This window comes from Polistes fuscatus, unplaced genomic scaffold, assembly GCF_010416935.1.
Source record: "Polistes fuscatus isolate 324 unplaced genomic scaffold, CU_Pfus_HIC Scaffold5, whole genome shotgun sequence".
In the NCBI taxonomy this organism is placed as follows: domain Eukaryota; kingdom Metazoa; phylum Arthropoda; class Insecta; order Hymenoptera; family Vespidae; genus Polistes; species Polistes fuscatus.
In genome coordinates this window covers 4,469,537-4,490,109 of record NW_025113129.1, presented here as the reverse complement: position 1 = coordinate 4,490,109, position 20,573 = coordinate 4,469,537, and the positions used below count along the sequence as shown (strand labels likewise).

Genomic DNA, 20,573 nt, shown 5'->3' with positions numbered 1-20,573 from the left:
GAATTCAAAAAAAAAGGAGCCGCAAACTAGTTTCGATTTTCTTTCGCCTAATTTATTGAAATTGCTTATATTTTTTCACGACAACTGTTATATCTTATCGCTTGAAAAACGAATGAAAAAATTCTTAATTTCTTACGTAATCGAATTCAGACATATACTGATTCATGGCGACGAACGTATTGTTTGGTATATACAAATTTAAAATATAAAACTCGATATCGTTATTAACGTAAATATTAATATGAATAAGGATAATTATTTCATTTAAAACTAAATCATTAGATTTTTTGACTTATTTTCATTATTGGAAAAAATCCAATTCTTAGATCTGTCCTATATTTATCTTTCCCGAAAATTGTGTAACAAGTTATTATAAATTGTTACCGCGGAAAGTTAGTTAAAATATCGTAAGCACGAACGAGATTCGTCAGAAACTTTTAACATCGATGAGCTCATACCAATTCCAATGTCTGCTGACCGACAATAGTATCTATTACATACATACCGATTAATTCATTTTCTAACAGTCTCTCTCATAGATGGCGTTACTTTAAATTTCAACTGATTTATCTATCTGGCTCGGTAAAATCTAATTGTAAATAAGCTTCACTCGTGTCCTTTTGTTTTATTTTGAAAGTTTGACGATATTAGTGAGTTCGCGGCGGTCTAAATCTTTCTTTTTGTGACAAATTCGAAACATCATTTCGTATAATACGTTTCTGTAATACTATACTCATCGTACAAAGGTAATTACTTAAAGAAAATGCGCTAGAAGTTTTACCTTATAAAATGGGAGGTATGGAAATGAATTCGCGTTTAGGAGCGCGCGCGTGTAGTGTTTCATTTTTGTTTAAATATTGTAATAAATATATATAGGTATTCACTCTTCTTTTTAATTATTTTTGACAAAATAATTGACAGAATCTTGTTTTCTTTTTCTCTTTTTTTTTGTTCTTTTTTACCGCAAATTTCTATACTAATATTACTACTAATTATTACTTATATTATATATAATTATTATTCTTTATAGAGGTTTGTCATCGATCGAAATATAATACAATAATTGAAAAACGTAAAGTTACTGTGTCGTATCTAGTATAGATGGATTACTGTGAGACCATACACGCAAAGACGAATATAAATACGAGAGACTGAAAATTTTAAATTCAGTCAACTAACATAAAATTAATACATTAACCAACACCAACCCAATGGTGAGAAGGGTAAAAGCTTATGCGTACTGATATGGATTAGGTGCATAGTAGAAGGACAATGCATCTCTTTAGATTCTTGTAGTTCATACTTATGTTTGTCCATAATTGTCGCAAAAGTCACATATGCTTCGAGCAAAAGGTAGTAAACAACCTTAAGCAAGCAGCAAGAATGATAAGACAGTATGTAAACTTTCTAGTAAAAGATGGCACATTTTTCCTATGCTTAACATTATTTACTGTCGCGGAAGAAAAATCAACACTTCTCTTATTCTTTAAACTACTAAATTTTCATTACTTTGATCATGCAAAGTTATTTTTTAATTTCCATATCCATTAATATCGATCGAGTATTCCATCGTATTCGTTATATACATATTATATAAATAGACTAGAACTATTTCTATAAAATGTCGTACCAGAGTCATTATTAACATTTAACAAAAATTAATAAGCAATGAATTACAATAAAAGGAACATTTTGTTTTCCTCTCTTTTTTATTTTCTGTTTTTTTTTAATAAAGAAGATCGAACCAATAATTTCTTTTGCTGTCCTTTCTATTTTCATTATAATTTCAATTATGTAATGAACCTTTGTACAAATAAAACTATTGAGTTGCAATTAACGAAATAACATTTACAATAAGGTGAGAAAAAATGCAGAATAAATTTGATTAAACATAAAAACGATTACATCGAATGAAACGTCATAAAGATTATTGGCAATAGAAAAGAAAAATGACGAGGCCAATCCTACGATCGAATACTTCAAATAGAGTTACATAAACTATATCCTTTCTATCTCGCAAACACAAAGATTGTCATATATTCATCATTGATAAAATATATATGCACGCGCAATGATATTAATAAAATAATATTAATTGCACTTGGAACAAAATAATTTATCACGAGTTTTTCATTGATTTAATCTAAATATAATATTATTTCTTTAGCACTGACTATACAAAAGAAGCACCGTGCCATTGACATACTATACTATACACAATATATTCCCAAAAGTGCGATTAAAACAATCTCCAATTTACTACCTATTAAATATCTAACATATCTAAATATCTAAATAAAAATGTTAAGATATTAAAGTATTCAATATTTAACAGTTATAAAAGAATTCATTGAAACTTTGACTTAATAGACTCGTATATTTTCTCTCATCTCATCTCATCTCATTTCATTTCTATCTCTCTCCCTTTTTCCTCTTATTAAGAATATTTGTTCATTTTTAAAGGTACATTTTTGCTTCCTACAGAGATGAAAGATGACTCATTTTCGAGAAACACAAGGCACGTTTTTACGTAAATAGATTACGAAAGAAAGTTCCGTATTATCGATTTCAAACTTTAACATCGATTACGATCGTTGGTAGTTGGAATCCTTGCAATGATCCTTGCGTCACCCTTGCGTCACCCTTGTGTTATTTTTCTAACGATCAACAAGAAACATTTTCGTTAGACGAGAGGACCGAGAGAAGTTTAAAGGCTGCCGCATTCTCTTAACACGCGATTTCCTAACGGCAGTGGCGGACGGAAATTGTTGATCACCTGTAAGGAGAAAGGTAAAACGATTAATTGAAATGATAAATTATTGTATATGAAAAAACAAATTTTAACCGCACCAATACAGATGAAGGAAGTATCAACTATTAATACGCTAATATAGAATCAATAATAGATTGGAAAAAAAATCTTACTACTCCGTGATTCTCATGACAAGGACATTCCTCTCCACGAGGAAATTTTCGTAAATTACGAAAGATGTTGAGCTGATGATGAGACACTTCGATGTACTTTTTGAAGAGAATCCAAGTGACGCTCTCGTTGAACGGTGGAGTTGTCAACGATCCCAAATATGTCCAGTAACCATTGTCGTCTGAAAGTAAATGAAAGCAAACCACAAGTTAAAAAATGTATTAAAGATGGAATTTTAACGAATTCGTGTTAAAAATAACATACATACATATGTACGTCATTTTATTAGTCAGAAAATAAGTGCAAAGTGCAACAAAACCATAGATTATTACGTCAAGCTACGATTAATTCGTACGATGAACGTATTAATGTTTACTTATCAATATATGAAAAGAAAGTTATAATAATAAGTTTACAAAACAAGAAACATTCGATTATATAATGTCTCCAATGAAACCGTACGTATTAATGTAACAATGAAACAGTAACGTTCTGGATAAATTTTGATCCACCCCATTCTTTTCGTTAAGCAATTTAAAGAAAAAATCGATTAATAGTCGGGTAATAGAAATGAGGGTAAATCTATGAATAATTGTTAGTTAATGTTTCCTTCATATATAGTATATACCTCGCCTCGAATGGAAGATAAAAATGTAATTTTATTTTTAGTACTACTTACTTAATTCCATTTATTAATCAGAAAAGCGATGACGCCGTTGATAATATAAACGAAGCAATCCAATAAGGTGACAATAAATATAATAGAATAAAAATATGATTAAATGCGAAAGGATCGACGAAGAAAATTCTAATCGGTTAGACAATGGACTACGTTTGGTGATAACTAATGAAATTACATCATTAAGTTAATGTATGTATCTCGAATTAATATTAGTATCCTCTAGGGTTTGCGAAAATTATAAACGTACGTCCAAGCCAAAAACCATTCGTTTCTCATGCAAGGATTCAATTTATTCGTTATTTCGTAATATGTCGTGATAGAAGAAGTAATGTCATAACAAAATGATCAATTAGATCAATCAAGCGAATGAAATGATGAAAATATTAAAAGAGGCCAAAATACGATCAGAAGTGGCAATGCGTGTTAATGCTAGGTTTACGGATATTTCTTATATACCTACTTCTACGGATACGCGTCAATTTAAAACATACATTTTTCTTAATAAGAAATAACAATATAAAAAGCAATATAATTATACGCTATAAACTTAAAAATGAAAATGTAAGATATATATTTATATCAAATTTATATTTTTCAATAATATTTTAGTACTGACAATTTTTTTATATTCAACACTTATTTCGCGCATCCACTTAACAACTCGTGCCAGAAAACATCTCACTTATACCAACTATGTTTTTCAAAATATTATTTCCTCTTCTAGACATATTTAGTTAATAAAGAAGAAGCTATTTGTCAAAATAGTGCAATATTGAATTTCACAATAATATTACTAATTCACAAAATAAATTAGTATTTTCTTAGCTGCACAAACTAATAGCAACAAAAACTTCAAAAAGTCTTCATACTATGACTGCAATTCGCATTCTGTGTTTCTTTCTTTCTTCCCTTTTATGCATCATTACTTTCCAACAAAATTACATAGGACATAACCGGTGATGCTTATCTGGCTTATCAACGCTAATTTTAGATAGCGGGATCGATGTATTACCGTTGCATTGTATATGTTTACAATTGACAGAATTACATTCTCGAAGAACTACGTCTCTTATCACGTTCATATTTATTACTGCCTTAATACTTGCACGGATGAAACTAATTTAATAACATTTATGCTTACATTACGATCGCGTCAAATTGACGCATATCCGTAGGCATAGATACATCACATAAAAAATTGCAATATTAGAAAACTTTTATAGAAAATAAACTTCCACACAACTATATTTCTATCGTTAAATGAATAAAAGTTAGTGCAAGTGGTAAAAAAAGAAAATTCTAACGATTTTTGTAATTTTCCTCATGATATTCGAAACACGTCCCGTAAACTCAGTGTTATAAATAGACGAGTGCAACAAACTCACTTAAAAAAGGAAATAGCAACCGACGAGCAATGTTTTTTTTTATACACACAAGTGAAAAATAAAAACATCCAAGAACAAAAATAAATTTGGAAAATTCCACTCCAAGGCTGACAATGAAATTTCACAACGATCGATCGCGATATGCTTCGAACGTTCTCCTTGATTTTTTCCTTTCTCTCTCTCTCTCCCTCTCTCTCCCTCTCTCTTTATCTCTTTATCTCTCTTTGCATTCTCACTTTTGAACGATCAAAAATGAAAAGAAAAAATAACGATGGAGATACGGTCGAGCGCGGAACTCACGATTCGAACGAAGTACACATACATATGTAGTTCAAGGCATTCATACGAACCTTGAAAATCCAATTTGTTCTCGTGACGTATGATTCGGTCGGCCCAACGCATACACGGATTAGCGCATCTCTGCGTGTTGGCTCGTCCACCGCCGCGCACTGCATGCGCATTTACGGTGCGAGTGTATATACATTATTAGTGCATTTCATTAGTAGACAGTAGCTTATTATCGCATTTCAGAATCGGAAGCGTCGATTGAAACGTCTCTCTTTTTCTCTATTTTTCATTTTAAAAGACCCGTGATAGTCGACAATATTAACTTTGACTTGTTAGTAAGGACAAAACTAATTCTACGTTTATCGTCGACCACCCATTCGCTTATCTCGTCGTTTAAAAATAAATCTAATTATAAATGCCAAGCTAAAAAACTAATATAAGCAGATAATTGTTAGAAAGAAATACTTTTTTTTATCAACAACTACGATAAATAATATTTGTTCCTCCCGTCGAGACGGAAGAAAATAAACAACTATGAACCGTTCTTAATTGATCTAAGCGTTCTGTATTTGAAAAGATTTTCTATTAAACTCACCGGGAAGTAACTTGCTGGGATCAATGAGTTCTGCTATTTCAACAATTTCGTCCTTATGAGAAACGTATGGCAATAAACGAGCGATCTTATCCATCTCCTCGTGGGTTTTGCCAACCTATAAAAAAAAAGATAGATTAAAAATCCCTTAGAAAAAAAGGTTACTTTCATGACATTTAATAAAATTAATTAGTGGATAATCATCGAGGAAGTAAATTTTATACGTTTATTTGATCGAGCATGAACGCATCGAGGCAATCGATTTTAAAGGAGTGCTCATGTTTATTAAGTCGATGATCTAAATGTTAGGCCGACTAACGTACGACGACGAGTTCTTTTGATCTATAAGTTATAAGAAATTTCTCGTCAAATAAGCTAACTGTTCCTAGTTCGTAGTGTACACAAAAGAAGAGAAACTCATAAAGTATTTCTACGCAGAGACGATTGGAAATCGATTTGTCGTCTACCAACGATTTTTCTATCCTGCGAAAATGATATTGAAATGTTGTTAAATGTTTATATAAATTCGATCGAATAATTTTCGTCGAATTGTTTTTTTTTCTTCTTTTTCTTCTCTCTCTCGCTCTCTCTATTTCATAACGGGAAAAATTATACTCTTTATAAAATGTCGTGTTTTATTTTCTAATACAACTTCTATTACAATTACGCAGTTGTTAATCGATATACATTAGAAACGTATGACATTAGATTCGATTGTTCTTTATCTTTACTTATTTATTCATTAAATTGCGATCTTATTGCTACATCTAATTATGCGATTTGTATCTAACAATAAATAAGTGTTGCATATACGATACGTAAGTATTGTATATAATTGAATGCGACATCGATAGAATTCAAGTGTCACTCTTCTATACGGACCATATGTTACATTTAATTGGCGATTATCTAACGATCATGATCGTCGTTTTACGAATCGTCGATGTAGTTGTAAAGTATCGTTAGAAATCTTCTTAATTGCATACTAAGGATAAGTTTAGCTATACACGATACGTTAACATTCGATAAAAGATATTAACGTAAATAATATCAATGTGCTAGTTTGGCAAATGAAAAACAAATCAAAATAAATTCTAGGAAAAATCTTCCATCGATACAAATTTTAATCTTAGAAATTCTGTTTTTGAACAAGCGATTGCGCAAGACCACTTATCAAATTGCATCGCGTTATGGTGCCGCGTGTTATGCTAATACGGACGTAAATTCTAATTTGTAAATTCAATATATTCCCAGTTCGATAAATCCAAAATTTTGTTTGACCCCTTGGAAATATTATGCAACAAACTATATGAACGTTAACTTTCGTTATGCGATTCGTAATAAACGAACGGTATTCATTTCTGATTACAGTAGATACAGTTTCATGTCATGAAAAAAATTAAAATTACGCGAAGAAATAACATTGATATACGTCGTTTTGAGAAAACCTTTTTTTTCTTTTTCAAAATAATATCGTATTATTCGAAGAAAATAATTGCACGAAGATTTTCAAATAAATTATGTACATCGTGACTAATTCCTATCTTCTCTCAAATTTCCACGTATCTATGTGAAAATCTCATTTGTCCATCGATAAACGTTGTTTTAAAGGAAATTTCTTCTCTTTGACAGCAAGTATTACAACAATGGCCGTGAGAAAAATCGATCCTTCCGGTGTGGTGGTATGCTAGGAACAGAAAGTGAGAAAGAGCGTTGGACGAAGGAAATGATCGATTTAAATTCCATCCGGTGCCCGGTGATCGTCCCATCCGCATTACGATATATCCGTGCTCGCATGGAAAAGCAAATTTCCTTGCAGTTTTGAAGAATCATGAAAATATAATGCTTAACGTCTTTCGCCGTACAAATGTTTACGTAATCGTCTATCAAGCAATACTATTAACGTCGCCACTGTTACGGATTCTGCTTATAGAGCTTGAAACTTACTTACGTAAAAGCTTTAAATAAGCATTTGTGTACGTACACCCGCATAAGAGGGCATCCGTAGAAAAAATAAGATACGGTGTGAGACAATTTTGATAGAGAATGTAAGTATAATATATAATCTTGTCGGGAAAGGGCTTCAAGAGAGAGAAAGAGAGAGAGAGAGAGAGAGACAGAGTGAAAACTGACCTTGAGAAAGACACCCAACACCGCAAGACCATCCGATGCTTTCGCCGCTTCCGCAAATGTCTTGTACTTGCTTGTGTTCCAATGAACCAAATGAAGCTGAAAAGATAAAAAGAACAAGTAAGTGCATTCGAATTTCTATTTCTATGCATTTTTACATAACGCATAACTAAGAGAAAATAATGTTAATTGGTTATCGTGAAACAACGTGTTTACTAATAATAGTCGATTGTATGTTGAAGGTAAGATAATAATGATAAATCGTTTAGAAAATATTCTGAGTGTTCTCGTTGACCTCACTGATTTCCTATTTATTTTTCAGGTGTATCATAATATCTAAGAGTTACTCTGTTCGTTGGTCGTCGTGTAGAGACAAATAAGAATACATAAAAACTACTTACATAGATATCTTATTGTTAGAAGAAAAAACCTAGGATTAGAAGTAAACTCATGAGTTTGAGCGAGCGACCGCGACGTGATTCATGCTCCACGTGAAATGAATTAACAACACGATACACGAGACTCGACGTCGATCGCTAGACCGAGACAACAACGGCGACCTACAACCTACTTCTTCCTCAAATCTTGTATTTTTTACTCGTAGAAAGAATTTGTTTAAAAAGGTGTAGTTAAATCATTCTATCAATGGGATAAAATGCAAGCAACGAAACTTTTCCTATGTTTTTATCATTCTATTTGTTAATTATATATTGCATAAGCTTGTCTATTTTTCAGACAACAATAACGACCTATAACATACTTTTTTCTCAAATCTTGTATTTTTTACTTATAGAAAGAATTTGTTTGAAAAGGTGTCATTAAATCATTCTATCAATAAAATTAAACGCAAATAACGAAACTTTTCCTCCGTTTCTAATAATTCTATATGTTTATTATATATTGCATAAGGTTGTCTATTTTTTATACAACAAAGACGACCTACAATCTACTTGATCCTCAAATCTTCTATTTTCTACTTGTTAAAAGAATTTGTTTGAAAAGGTGTCGTTAAATTATTCTATTAATAGGATAAAACATAAATAACGATAATTTTCCTTTGCTTCTAATAATTCTATATATTAACTATATATTGCATAAGGTCAAAATGTCAATAAATAAATTTATAAATTAAAATTTTTAATGAAGAAATAAACATTTCGATGATGTTTTCACAAGTGTTTTTAATTTATTGTTAGGAACTTTATTATTCTCCATTTTAAACGTCAGCTTTAACACTTTTGCACTTCTAATGTCGAGTGTGACTCGACATCAGTTTTTATCTCAGGAACACCTTTCTTTCATTCTACGTATTTTCATGTCAAAATCAATAGATGTTTTAATTGTCTTATTAAATACATAAAATATATATATATATTAAAATAGCCTTATTTTTTGGTTAAAGTAAATTTCAAATAAAACGTTTCAAAACGTTGGGAGTAACTGATAACAAAATTGACATATAATTCGGAGTGCAAGGGGTTCAATCGATTTATAGTTTTTAGGTAAATGCTTAAAAAATTCTTATAACGTGATTTAACTAAAGATTATGAAAATATAGACAATTCGTAGAAATACCTCGCCAGCAAAAGCCTGACCATCAACAGTATGTTCGGAACCTCTCGAGTCGCTGCATCCCCAATGACAATGATATTGTTCAAGCTTGTAAATATCATCCATTAGAGGTCCTCCGCTTAAAACTGCAATTTTAATTCGAATCTTTAAATGAAAGAAATCAAAATAAAATCAATACAGTAATATACCAAGATTTTATAGTTTGATTTGTGGTGTACATATGCAAATAATATGTATGTGTGCGAACGATAAATACTATAAAAGAACATTTCAGTTTAGAACTGCGTAAAAGTTTGGTCTAAAAATGCATGCATACAAAAAATAAATGTCCAAATTAACGCATTCCTGACATTGCTGCTGAAGTCTATCTTGGGATAAAAATAGAAGAAGTAAGATATACATATAGTAAGTCGGAAAAATTCGGTAACGGAAAATAAAGAGTAAGCAACAAGACTTTATAATTGTAAGAGATGGATCAAAAATAATAAGTACATAAAGTATTGGTATCGTTAATATTAATTATAAACTATTATATATTATTTATATTCTTATTGTTTCTCGTCTCCTCATCCATTTTCGATCAATTTGCTCACAATTCTATGGCTTGATTTAACTGGAATATTCTCTGAAGACTCTGGTAATATCTCTGTGACGTTTCTATTATATACAGGATGCACTTGATTAGACTAACGATACTTGTCCAGGTCCCGTATGGGGGCAATAATGCAATCAAAAAAATAAAGACTGTGCTCATTTTGATATGTCAGTTGAGACTCTTTATGAATGACAATATATTTAAAAGAATCGTATGAAAAATGTTCGTTTGATATTTTACTAATCGATTAATTATTCGCCATTGTTGAAACTCTACCATAAAGTAAAGAGTCAAACGATATAGACAGTTACTCAAGTGCTACGCATAATAGTAGATATCTTTGTCCTCATTTCGAAGACTCTCGCAGTAATTTTCAAAAGTACCAGTCTTCCTATACTTTTCTAGAACCCCTCATAAAAAGATTATTCATACTCTCGTAGTTATCTATTCGGCGAGAATCATTGATGCCTCTAAAATTGACATTTTTCATTCGAGCAATACTCTTCAACAACGAATACTTGTACTGTTTTACGATAATGCTAAGAAACAAACAACTTATTTCTGACATGTAAGATTACACTTAAGAGACTGGTTATAAAATGAACGTTTTACTTCGTGAAAAGTATCTATATGAAAAAAAGAAGAAAATGCAAGATAAAAAAAAGGAATAAAAAAAAACACACTATGATAACTATTATTCCTAAAGTAAGGACAATACAAAGGGATCGGTCTTTAAGTTTTATAAATATTTTATTTACGCTATTTGGAAAATTTTCATATAGAAAGTAAAGTTTTATTTCTAACTCGCTATACTATAAACCAAACGAAAGGATATATCGGACAAAAAAATGTGTTTAATTAGTCATGCCGAGTAACATTATTGGAAGAAAAAAGTATAACTTCGCGATCTTGGCGTGAAAAATATTAACATATCCTATAGCGATTGGTCACGGGGTAAGGGAACTCTATATTCACGAGGATCTTACATTCAAGTACTACATATGTGTTATTTGTACCAACACTTAGATGTCCACGAGAAGTGACCACAATGTGTAACAACGAGACACCCTACGTGGCGTTTCCTCCTCCCTTTACCACTCTCCCCCTTTATTCTTTTTAGGTCTCTCACGATGCAAGCGTCAGGAGGCGATTACAACCGACAACATTGAATTGCAGATCGTAGAAAATGCAAATCTCGATGACGGTGGTAGTGGGGGGGAGGGGTGGGGGGCTGGTGGTGGTGTTGGTGCTCGTAAGATTTGCGATCGTTGTGCAAATCATGATTTGAATATACTATATATGATTTCAGTCGTGATTTGAATATGTAAGATCGAACGTATTCTTTTGTAGAAAAATATTCTACCAATAATCCTCATTCGCAGCAGGTGAATTTGAAATTAAAGAGAGAGAGAGAGAGAGATAATAACTTACGAGTGCCATCGCCATCGGTATCGACTCTCCAACAATATCCTGGATTGACCAATTTTCGGGAAGCAGTAGCAGGATATTTCCAACGAAGAGGTTTGCTAGTTAAAGCCTCGTGGTCGGATTCTACCCGATCGGTTTCGATATTCACCGGGCTCTGTCTCGAACCCGCTGCCATTGGGAATTTCTCCACCCACGTGCTGGGTCCTGTGGAAAAATAAAATATATATACAATATATAACTTATTTTATTTTTTTTCTTATCGTAAAAGCAATTAGCACGTATTAAATTATATCCTTTGTAATTCATGGCAAATCTTTCTAATCTTATCAGCGAGAGCATTAAAAAAACGTAGTTTTCTTATCTCGAAGAAAAAAAAAGAAATAAAAAAGAAGAAAAAGAAGGAAAAGGAAACAACGGATCTATGCATTTAGAGATATCAATATAATACGGATTTATCAGAGTATAAACGACTTATGTACGGTTAGAATAATATACCAAATAGAGAAATGGATTGAAAATCTCGAGACAGCGAACAAATTACCATAATTAGATAGTCCCTAAGAGGAAGATGCTAATATCAAAATACTTGATGACTTTTGAGTCTATCGTATACCTTTTATTGTAATAATATTGGGGCATTTGGAATGGGCATACTTATATATGCGAACTAGCTAATCGAAAAAGAAGAAGAAGAAGAAGAAAAGGTCAATGTGCTTGAGAATGTGATTCGCATCGTATTCGGCTCGTATTCGCTTGTAATTCGCGTAGAATAAAGAGTCACATGCTTCGTATTCAAACTCGACGAAATTGTTATCGGTTACGTGTGTCACGTGCAGCTGATTCCCATTAATTTCTTCTTATCAACGCTCGTGATTCATCCCGTTCTTGAGGTCTCGACGTTTCTTTTCTCCCTTTGAAAGAATCAACTTTTTAAACTTTTTTAACGAGATCAAACACACAAGGACAGCAGGAAAAAGTTTTCTCTCACAGGAGAAGGAAATTTATATAATTAAATAAAACAAAAAAAGGTATTTCTTGACAAAACAATTCAATTTCGAAACTTGCTTTTTCCTGCTTTTCAAGGTCGTTGTTACCGTACCTCGGTTTCAAGGGTATTCTCGAGTCTGACACAATATCGATGATGAAATCATAGTCACGTGCGAACAGAGTCGCGCGTCATTAATTTGCTAATCGGTGAGAACCCAATACTAAAAGCCTTTGAGTCTTTATGCGATTAGAGTTACCGTGAAATATGAATTGTTGATTCGTTCTAAGCTTCCCGATAAAATTGATCTTACTATAATCGTGCATCGATTCTTATCCATCTTATCTCGTTACCAATATTTTCATAACGCACAACGGCGAAAATATTTTTCAAACTCTCGATACAAGTGCACAAATAGAAAATCTGCATTCTATATTTTGTTTCAAATAGTAAAGGTTATCGGAAATATTCATATTTCTCATGTATTTTCAAATTTGTTCGTTATTATTGCAGATCATACTAAACTAGTAATTCAAAGTCGTAGTCATTTTCTTTTTCAAGTGAATGCTGTTAATCGTAACTTTAGAGATTGAAATAATAAACATAATAATTTCTATGTAAATGGATATCTATTATCTGCATCTATGCACACCTATGCACTCGCGTACATATTTCGTGTATACATTTCGACTTATGCTAAATATTTAGTTACTTTGACGTTACTATAGTAAATGTAATAAAGATAAATAGAAATGTCGTCGGTTGTCCGAGGTTAGAAGGATTCAACAACCGAAGCACGTTCGGAGAGTTACAATTCCGTATGGGGGAGTAAAAAAGAAGAAGCCTTGTACGAAGGAAGAAGGTTTCCATTTCGGTAGGTCGTGATAATCGGGAACGACGAGAAACGACGAGGAACGATGAGAAACGATGAGAAACCGGTTCGGTGCTTCTAGTTCTCTTAGCTTTCTCGAGAACGAAGAGTTGTACGATCGGTATACTATGTATGTAGAAGAGGACAGAGGGATAAAGAACTTTGTTCTACGCTCTTTTAATAGATACATATAAGCACATTCACATTGAAGATCTTGACAGATGCCTTGACGAGTGCAGTTTCGTTGAACGACTTTCCGCGAATGAATTAGTATATCTTAAATCTTACTATTCTATCATACCAGAAAGATAATATTGTTAAAGAAAACACAGTATGTCAGCATATACATATCTAATATTATTTTTCCTCATAATTAGATCACATCCAAAGATAAGCAGAAATAAATATCTTAAAGTATACTTCTATACGCGACATAAGCAAAATTGTTCTTCATTTTGTGCTTTTCACTCTGTGATGTAACGAATGTTACTGTGTACGAGTCGGTAGTAGTTTTGATAACGTATATTATAATGCTTATTATAACACTTATTATAACGCGTATATGGCAAAGATTTTGTAGAAGAATCTATGTATGTAGTTGCGATTCTTATTCGTAGTATTAACAGCATATCTCAATCAGTTACGAGCGACAAGGTAGAAATATACGAAATTAAATATACTAAAACATATTTATATATATCAGGTATAGTATAGAATAAGAATTATTAAGCTATTTCTAATTTCATAGCGATCAACCTTGTTAAATTCTCGTTTATTCAACCTTCCCGACAATGAATCAGCTGATTACAAGGAAATTGTTAAATGTGACAAGTAGCAATCGATCGATCGATCGATCGATCAACAACGAAGTTTCACCTTTAAGAAAATAACTGCTTTTTATGTTTCTTATTTTTTTATGACCTTGTACCCGACACGGTTAAAATGTTCCATGCAATAAGAATAAATATTTACATTCTTTTTGGATCATTTAGTCAAGTAAAAATATTATTACAAGATAGTCCTAATTAAATAATTTCATATAAATCATTTCAATGACTTATTATTAGTTTTGTACTAACTCCTATAATTTATATGATGTTCAAAAATCTCTCTCTCTCAAAAATAAAAAAATAAAATATAATATATAGAAAGAGACAGAGCGACTGTTAGAGCTTAATATGCTATAAATTAATAATTTATAAATATTAAATTAATAATTATTAGTTAAATAAATTAATAATAGCTTAATCAGTTATAATAAATAAAGTCGGCCATTTAAAGAATATTAATCATTACATGTTTCGATATTATTTGCGATCGAATCATTCGACCATTTCAATGAAGTTTAAGATTATATTATTAGATAATATCGTAGCACATGATCAAACGATTGACGATAAAAATGATTTAAAAGGATGAAAACATCTATGAATACATTTCAGAGAGGCGCACGGACGTGTGTTAGATTATGAAAGCAAAAGACGCGCTCTTTAAAACGCGTGAGCGATCCTACGACAAATAAAATGTGAGTAAGAGCCGTTCCTTTTATGCAAAGACAGGAAAAGCGCGGGCGTGTAACTCATCCTCAATCTCCTCCATTATCGATTGTTTCTCGATCATTTCTATTCTAAGCACCTATCTTTTATTCTCTCTCTCTCTTTCTTTTTTTTTTCTTCCCGTTTCTTTTACCTTAATCTTTTTCTAACCTTAATGTTTGTGTTGATACCATATACTCGGATACGGTCAACTTAAAAGTATTCATGCATCCACACACCTACTAAACAAATACGATCGCAAATTATACGAGTTAAAAGTTAATTATTCGAAACACGCGTTAGAGGATCGCTTATTTAATGACCTAATCAATGTTAAGCATCAATTCGTTTTGCTTTATACAGCTCTTTTTGTTTTCCTACGTGGCCTTTGTCTTTTCGCGCTCATTAAAAAACGTGAAGTTTTGGTTTCCTTAAAGAATAAATATGCAAAGAGAGTTATATATAAAAACTCTTTTAGAGAAGACGAAGAAAATATTTTTAGTTATTTTACGACTTTTTTGGTTATAAACATTGATTGATTTAATGAGATTTAATGGTAAAACCATTGGTCAAAATTAAGGTTATATGAAAACAGTGAGTGTCTGTTAAAATCGTGTACAGATACGCTTGAACTATTGATATAGAGTATTTTGAATGGAGAAAATTTATAAATAAATACATTAATATATTTTAATTAGATATTTAATGAGTTTTATTTGAAAGCTTTATTTATAACAAGTGAATTAACTAGATAAATAATCAGAAAAAAAATACAGAAAACGCCTGTCACTAAACATATTGATATTACTGTTAAAAGAAGTTTTTTAATATCAGAATCAGTTTAATACTAATAATACGAAGTACATTTATTTAAAAATGACATATCTATTGCTACACTTTGAATATTAAACAATTTCGATAAGATATTTTTTTATTAGACGAAAATTTTCAACTGAAAATAATTACTGGTCAGGAACGTTAAACATTATTTTTGTATCTGTTTAATTCACTTTTTATTAACAAAGTTTTTAAATTAAACTCATTAAATATTTCATTAAAATATATTAATGTATTTATTTCTAAATTTTCTTCATCTTAAAAACACTATATGAATAGTTTTTAATGAAAAATCTAGTAAGCGTAACATTATACGATTTTAAGGAACATTCACTGTATGTAGATACAACTATAAAATACAATACTTAATCGAATGAATTAAGTATTATATGAATTAATGATAAGCGTTATGATAATGGAATAAAAAAAAACGCACATTTACGTTGTTCCTACGTTGACGACATTTGATACCGATAAAAAGGCACGATAATAAAAGAATATTATTCGTCATTTTATCCTGTATCGTTATCTTTGTTGGCAAAAACGAGTATTCTTATTTCATGAGAACGCGAACGTATTCTTTTTTTTTATGTTTCGCCGAGCACACTCAAAGATCCACATTTATCCGAGATAACAATTGAAGATCTTCATACTTCATTATCTACCCTGAAACCGATTCTAACTAGTGGTAAAAAATATTTTCACTAGAAACCATTTACGAGATGCCGGTTCTTTCCGACTTGAAAATAAGCCGAGCTTGTCCTTAATATGTTAGCTTAAGTAACTGAACGAATACGCTCGGGCTAGCACTTGGAATTAATTTCAATTAATACCGATGGTTAAAATACATATTCGCATCGACCCATTTAGGTAACTTAACGAAACTACTGGTGGCGTTCTAGTTATAATTTCTTCGTTTGCTACGTCGTGATCGTTCGATCTGCCAAAAATTTTATCACGAATTTTGTATTTGCATTTCAATCTACTTCCGATCATTTCCACAAAAGCGAAATTTTATTCTAAAAACGCTCGACCCACGACCATAACCACTGGAGATAAAAATAAACACAGTAGAAACAGCAGGAAAGAAAATTTACTCGAAATATTATTTTCTGCGAACCGTTTTTTCTTGTTCGGAAGAACTTGCGATTGGGAAAGTACAATGGAATTGGGAGAAGTACAATAATTACGCGTGTCATTTCGATAAATTTTATGACTTGCAACATTGGATGTTTCGACGATGGGAAGATAAACAACGTTCAATGAAAAGGGTCAACAGGTTGTTGGCTATCTAACAAAGGCATCCCAAGCACGATCATTAGCGCGCTCCGAATAATGTCATTAACTTGGAACGTCTAAGAATTCCACGTGTCTCATATAATCAACGCGCGATGACTTTACAAACGACGTGAGATCACTGTTTTCTTTTCGCGAGGAAAATGAATGGTTAGGTGAATTATACGTTACCGACGACGTTGCAATAATTTCGTGAATATACAAAGTGAGTTTTATTCGAGTATACCGAGTGTTCGATAACGAAGACTTGCATTTTGAAAGGATTGAATCAAAAAGCTTAAAAAAGTACTTTCTGATATCTATCTTTAGCCAATATTACAGAAATAATAAATAAGCGACTCTACTCGACAACTAGAAATAATATTTACTTGTTACTTTTACCCCTTTATTTCTTATCTTTTAAAAAAAAAGTAAAGAAACAAAATATTTCCTACGTAAACTGGTAGCCGACCAGTTTTCTCTATACTCCTCTATTTGAAGGTTCTAAATATTAATGTAAACCCAATAGAAAAAAAAAAAAATGTGCGAATCTAAAAGGTACATAGCAACATGTCGGTTATTATTATAACTCAAATCGATATATGCATAGGTTTGTGCTGTTAACGCTTTTACGAACATATCTATCGCATAGTATATCTACTTATACTGCGTAAAAGATAACTTATCCAACAATGTCACTAGTCGATATTTGTTACGATACCTTTCAACAATAAAATTTCATTTAGTTATATTAAAAGATCCAGCTTCCAAATTTCAATTTCTTTGTCTTTCCTAATATTAACGTTTGATCGAATGAAAACACGTCGCAAATACTATAATATCATATTTTGTCAATTAAATTACAATTAATAAGTCATTAGGCTTCTTCCTCCTCGTCTATGTATTCTTTCTTTTCAAAGACAAAACTTCCTTCCGTTCGTTGAATAGCTAATTTATATTCAACTTGACAAACTTCCATAAGTCAATAAAAGGAAATCATTTTCCTTTAATTACATGCAGTCAATGAAGACAAAAGAATCTTCTTTAACGAGTCACAAGTATGTGTGACTCCTGCGCAACGGAAAGTAGGATATAGAAAAAGCATACCTTAATCACTAGGTAGTTGAAGGTAGCGCGTGACATTCGCGTTGCCGATGAGATTATCGCATGCCATTGGCTAGAAGAAGCGACTTTCTAAAGTTTCCTTGTATTGTATATAAATGAACGCGTTTGCAAACTCGCATCTGTTAGTCTCCCCTATTCTTAGTGTGTACATTACATAGACATTTATAAAAGAAATCACTTAATCGAAGCTCTTTTAGTTTGGGTAACGTGACGGGACGAAGCTAATCGTATAGGCTAATACCAAGAAGAAAAAGACGACGTTTATCTATGTATACTATATCTATATAGGCATGGAATCATAGCGTTCGCCGCCGTACTTCCAATCGCGGTCGTTTCAGAGATAGCCCCCGACAAATTGGCCCGAGATTGAGGGTGTTCAAGAGGAGCGCAGGCAGAGAGGGAGAACGAATGGGGGGAGAAAGAAAGAGAACGATTTCGGAGGCATGCAGAAAGGGGCCAAGCAAGAGCGACGCGACTATGATCCAATGCGAAAACTGGGTCTGCGACCTGCTGTCCTCGCGTTTGCGACCGCATGCGATACCGCGCGTATAGCAAAGAACGAGCGCGTGCCTACACACTTTAACAGGGACAGGTGCATCGGCCTGAAAGCACGAAGGGAAAACTATTGATTTTCATTTTACCTTACCTACCTACCTACCGAGCAAACCACTGCCGAGAAAAGAGATTACCCCCTTTCTTTGGGGGAGCGACCTACGCGAGAGAACTCCTTCCGTGAAAGTTGACGAAAGTTTTTTGTCACGGGTCTTTGGCACGGCCAGTACAGCCTGCATTCGTACAAAAGACAATACCCTTTAGTTTGTTATGTCAGCTAAAACGCGTGATTAATATCCTAATATATTATCCAAACGTTTACAATCGAAAAGAGACATATTTCTTTTTCTTCGATTATTATCCGGCTTTCTTGGTTTTTCTGTTTTTTACCAAACTTCGTTTTTCCCACTAGGGCATTGCTACCACGTTTATTCTCCTCGATTAACAAAAATTATACTTTTATTCACGGCGCAAGCTCGAAAATCATAACGCGCGCGGAACGATGCTGCACAGAACGAGGTTATCGCGATGTATAATCGTAAACGCGAAAGCTTCCTGGTAAAAGGATGATAATCGGAATAATTCAAAAACTAGAAAATTTTATAATTGTCTAAACGGACGTCGTGCATTTACGCGCGTATAATCAATAATTTCGGTAATACGAGCTCATTTGTGCGACTCATAAGACGATAAAGTAAACGAGCACGAGACGTGGGCATACACGTATATAAGCATACATAAATACATATATATTTACATAGAGTAGAATATAATGTGTGTGCGTGTGTGTGCGCATCTTTTCGCTATCACAGTAGCAGCAATAGCAACAGATGCTTTTATATTTTTTAAGCGTCTTTTCATTTACCGTTTTTCAAATGTGAGACCGACCAACAATGAAAGGAAGTCATTGGATTCTAAGAGAAAGTACAACATTCTCCTTTTTCTTCGTAGGAGAGGTAAGAAAATATAAAGGACAAAAAAAAACTAATATAAAACTTACCGTTTCGAGTCGAGTAGTCCCATTCGTTCTTGGAACCCATCGCGGATGGTAAGGACTATAGATGAATCGGAAATTTAGATCCGCGTAGTTGAGATCCGAGTATAACTTGGTCCCGCTCGTTTTGTCGATTTGAACCGCTCTTTTGCTAGATCAAACAACGCGCCACCTTCCTGCTTTCTCAAGATTTCGGAAGGAAATATTTCGACCCGAAGAATTTGAAATGGTTGACAGAAAAAAGAGGGAAAAAGAGAGAAGGGAATTGGAACGGTCGAGAGTGCGTGCGTGCGTGCAACGTCACGGGTCAAAAGAAAATGTAAATAAACAGGGGAAAGCTAGAAGGAGGAATCTTTTTGTCCGTGAAGGAGTTGAATTGGAAAATCGGCTGATTGTAAATGTATAATCTTCGGAACCGTTTTTGTCCTTCTCGATGGCAGACTATTATTCTTTCTTTCTCATCAGTCTCTATGGGATGGATGAATGCCTTTCGTTCCAACTCGTTCCAACTCGTTCCGACTCAACAACGACCGTGTGTGTGTCGTGTCCACTTCTTTCACGAGAATTTCCACGAATGTAATGCCGGCCGGCGGCGCGTCCCTATGGTTTATAACGCGCGCGGTCACGTGACCGACACTCACTCCCACGCGCATGCGCGTTTTAGTATGCACACGTGCGGCTTTACCCCCACTCCAAAGGGGCTTGTCGGGCGCGCGTACATAAAACGAGGAAAGTGGTTGTTTTTTTTCTTTCCCTCTTATACAATATTTGTCTGTAAGCAAAAGGGAACCACTTTTTGTCAAA

General features: G+C 32.9%; 1 protein-coding gene across 3 annotated transcripts; it reads right to left on the bottom strand.

Annotated features, from left to right (window-relative positions):
* Window positions 1-1,690: 1,690 nt before the first annotated feature.
* On the bottom strand, window positions 1,691-20,370 carry LOC122522315 (carbonic anhydrase 2). Of its 3 annotated transcripts, none has more exons than XM_043643310.1 (8): window positions 19,776-20,370; window positions 11,599-11,799; window positions 9,576-9,697; window positions 8,004-8,099; window positions 5,874-5,988; window positions 5,341-5,439; window positions 2,926-3,104; window positions 1,691-2,776 (listed from the first exon to the last, which is right to left on the bottom strand). In XM_043643310.1, the coding sequence occupies exons 1-8, from the start codon at window positions 19,813-19,815 to the stop codon at window positions 2,708-2,710; spliced, it is 921 nt and encodes a 306-aa protein (XP_043499245.1). In that variant the 5' UTR covers window positions 19,816-20,370; the 3' UTR covers window positions 1,691-2,707. The 3 variants fall into 3 exon arrangements, with proteins under 3 accessions (XP_043499245.1, XP_043499246.1, XP_043499247.1); XM_043643311.1 differs by lacking the exon at window positions 19,776-20,370 and adding an exon at window positions 18,206-18,228; XM_043643312.1 differs by lacking the exon at window positions 5,341-5,439 and having other exon boundaries at window positions 19,776-20,368.
* Between the last annotated feature and the right edge of the window lie 203 nt (window positions 20,371-20,573).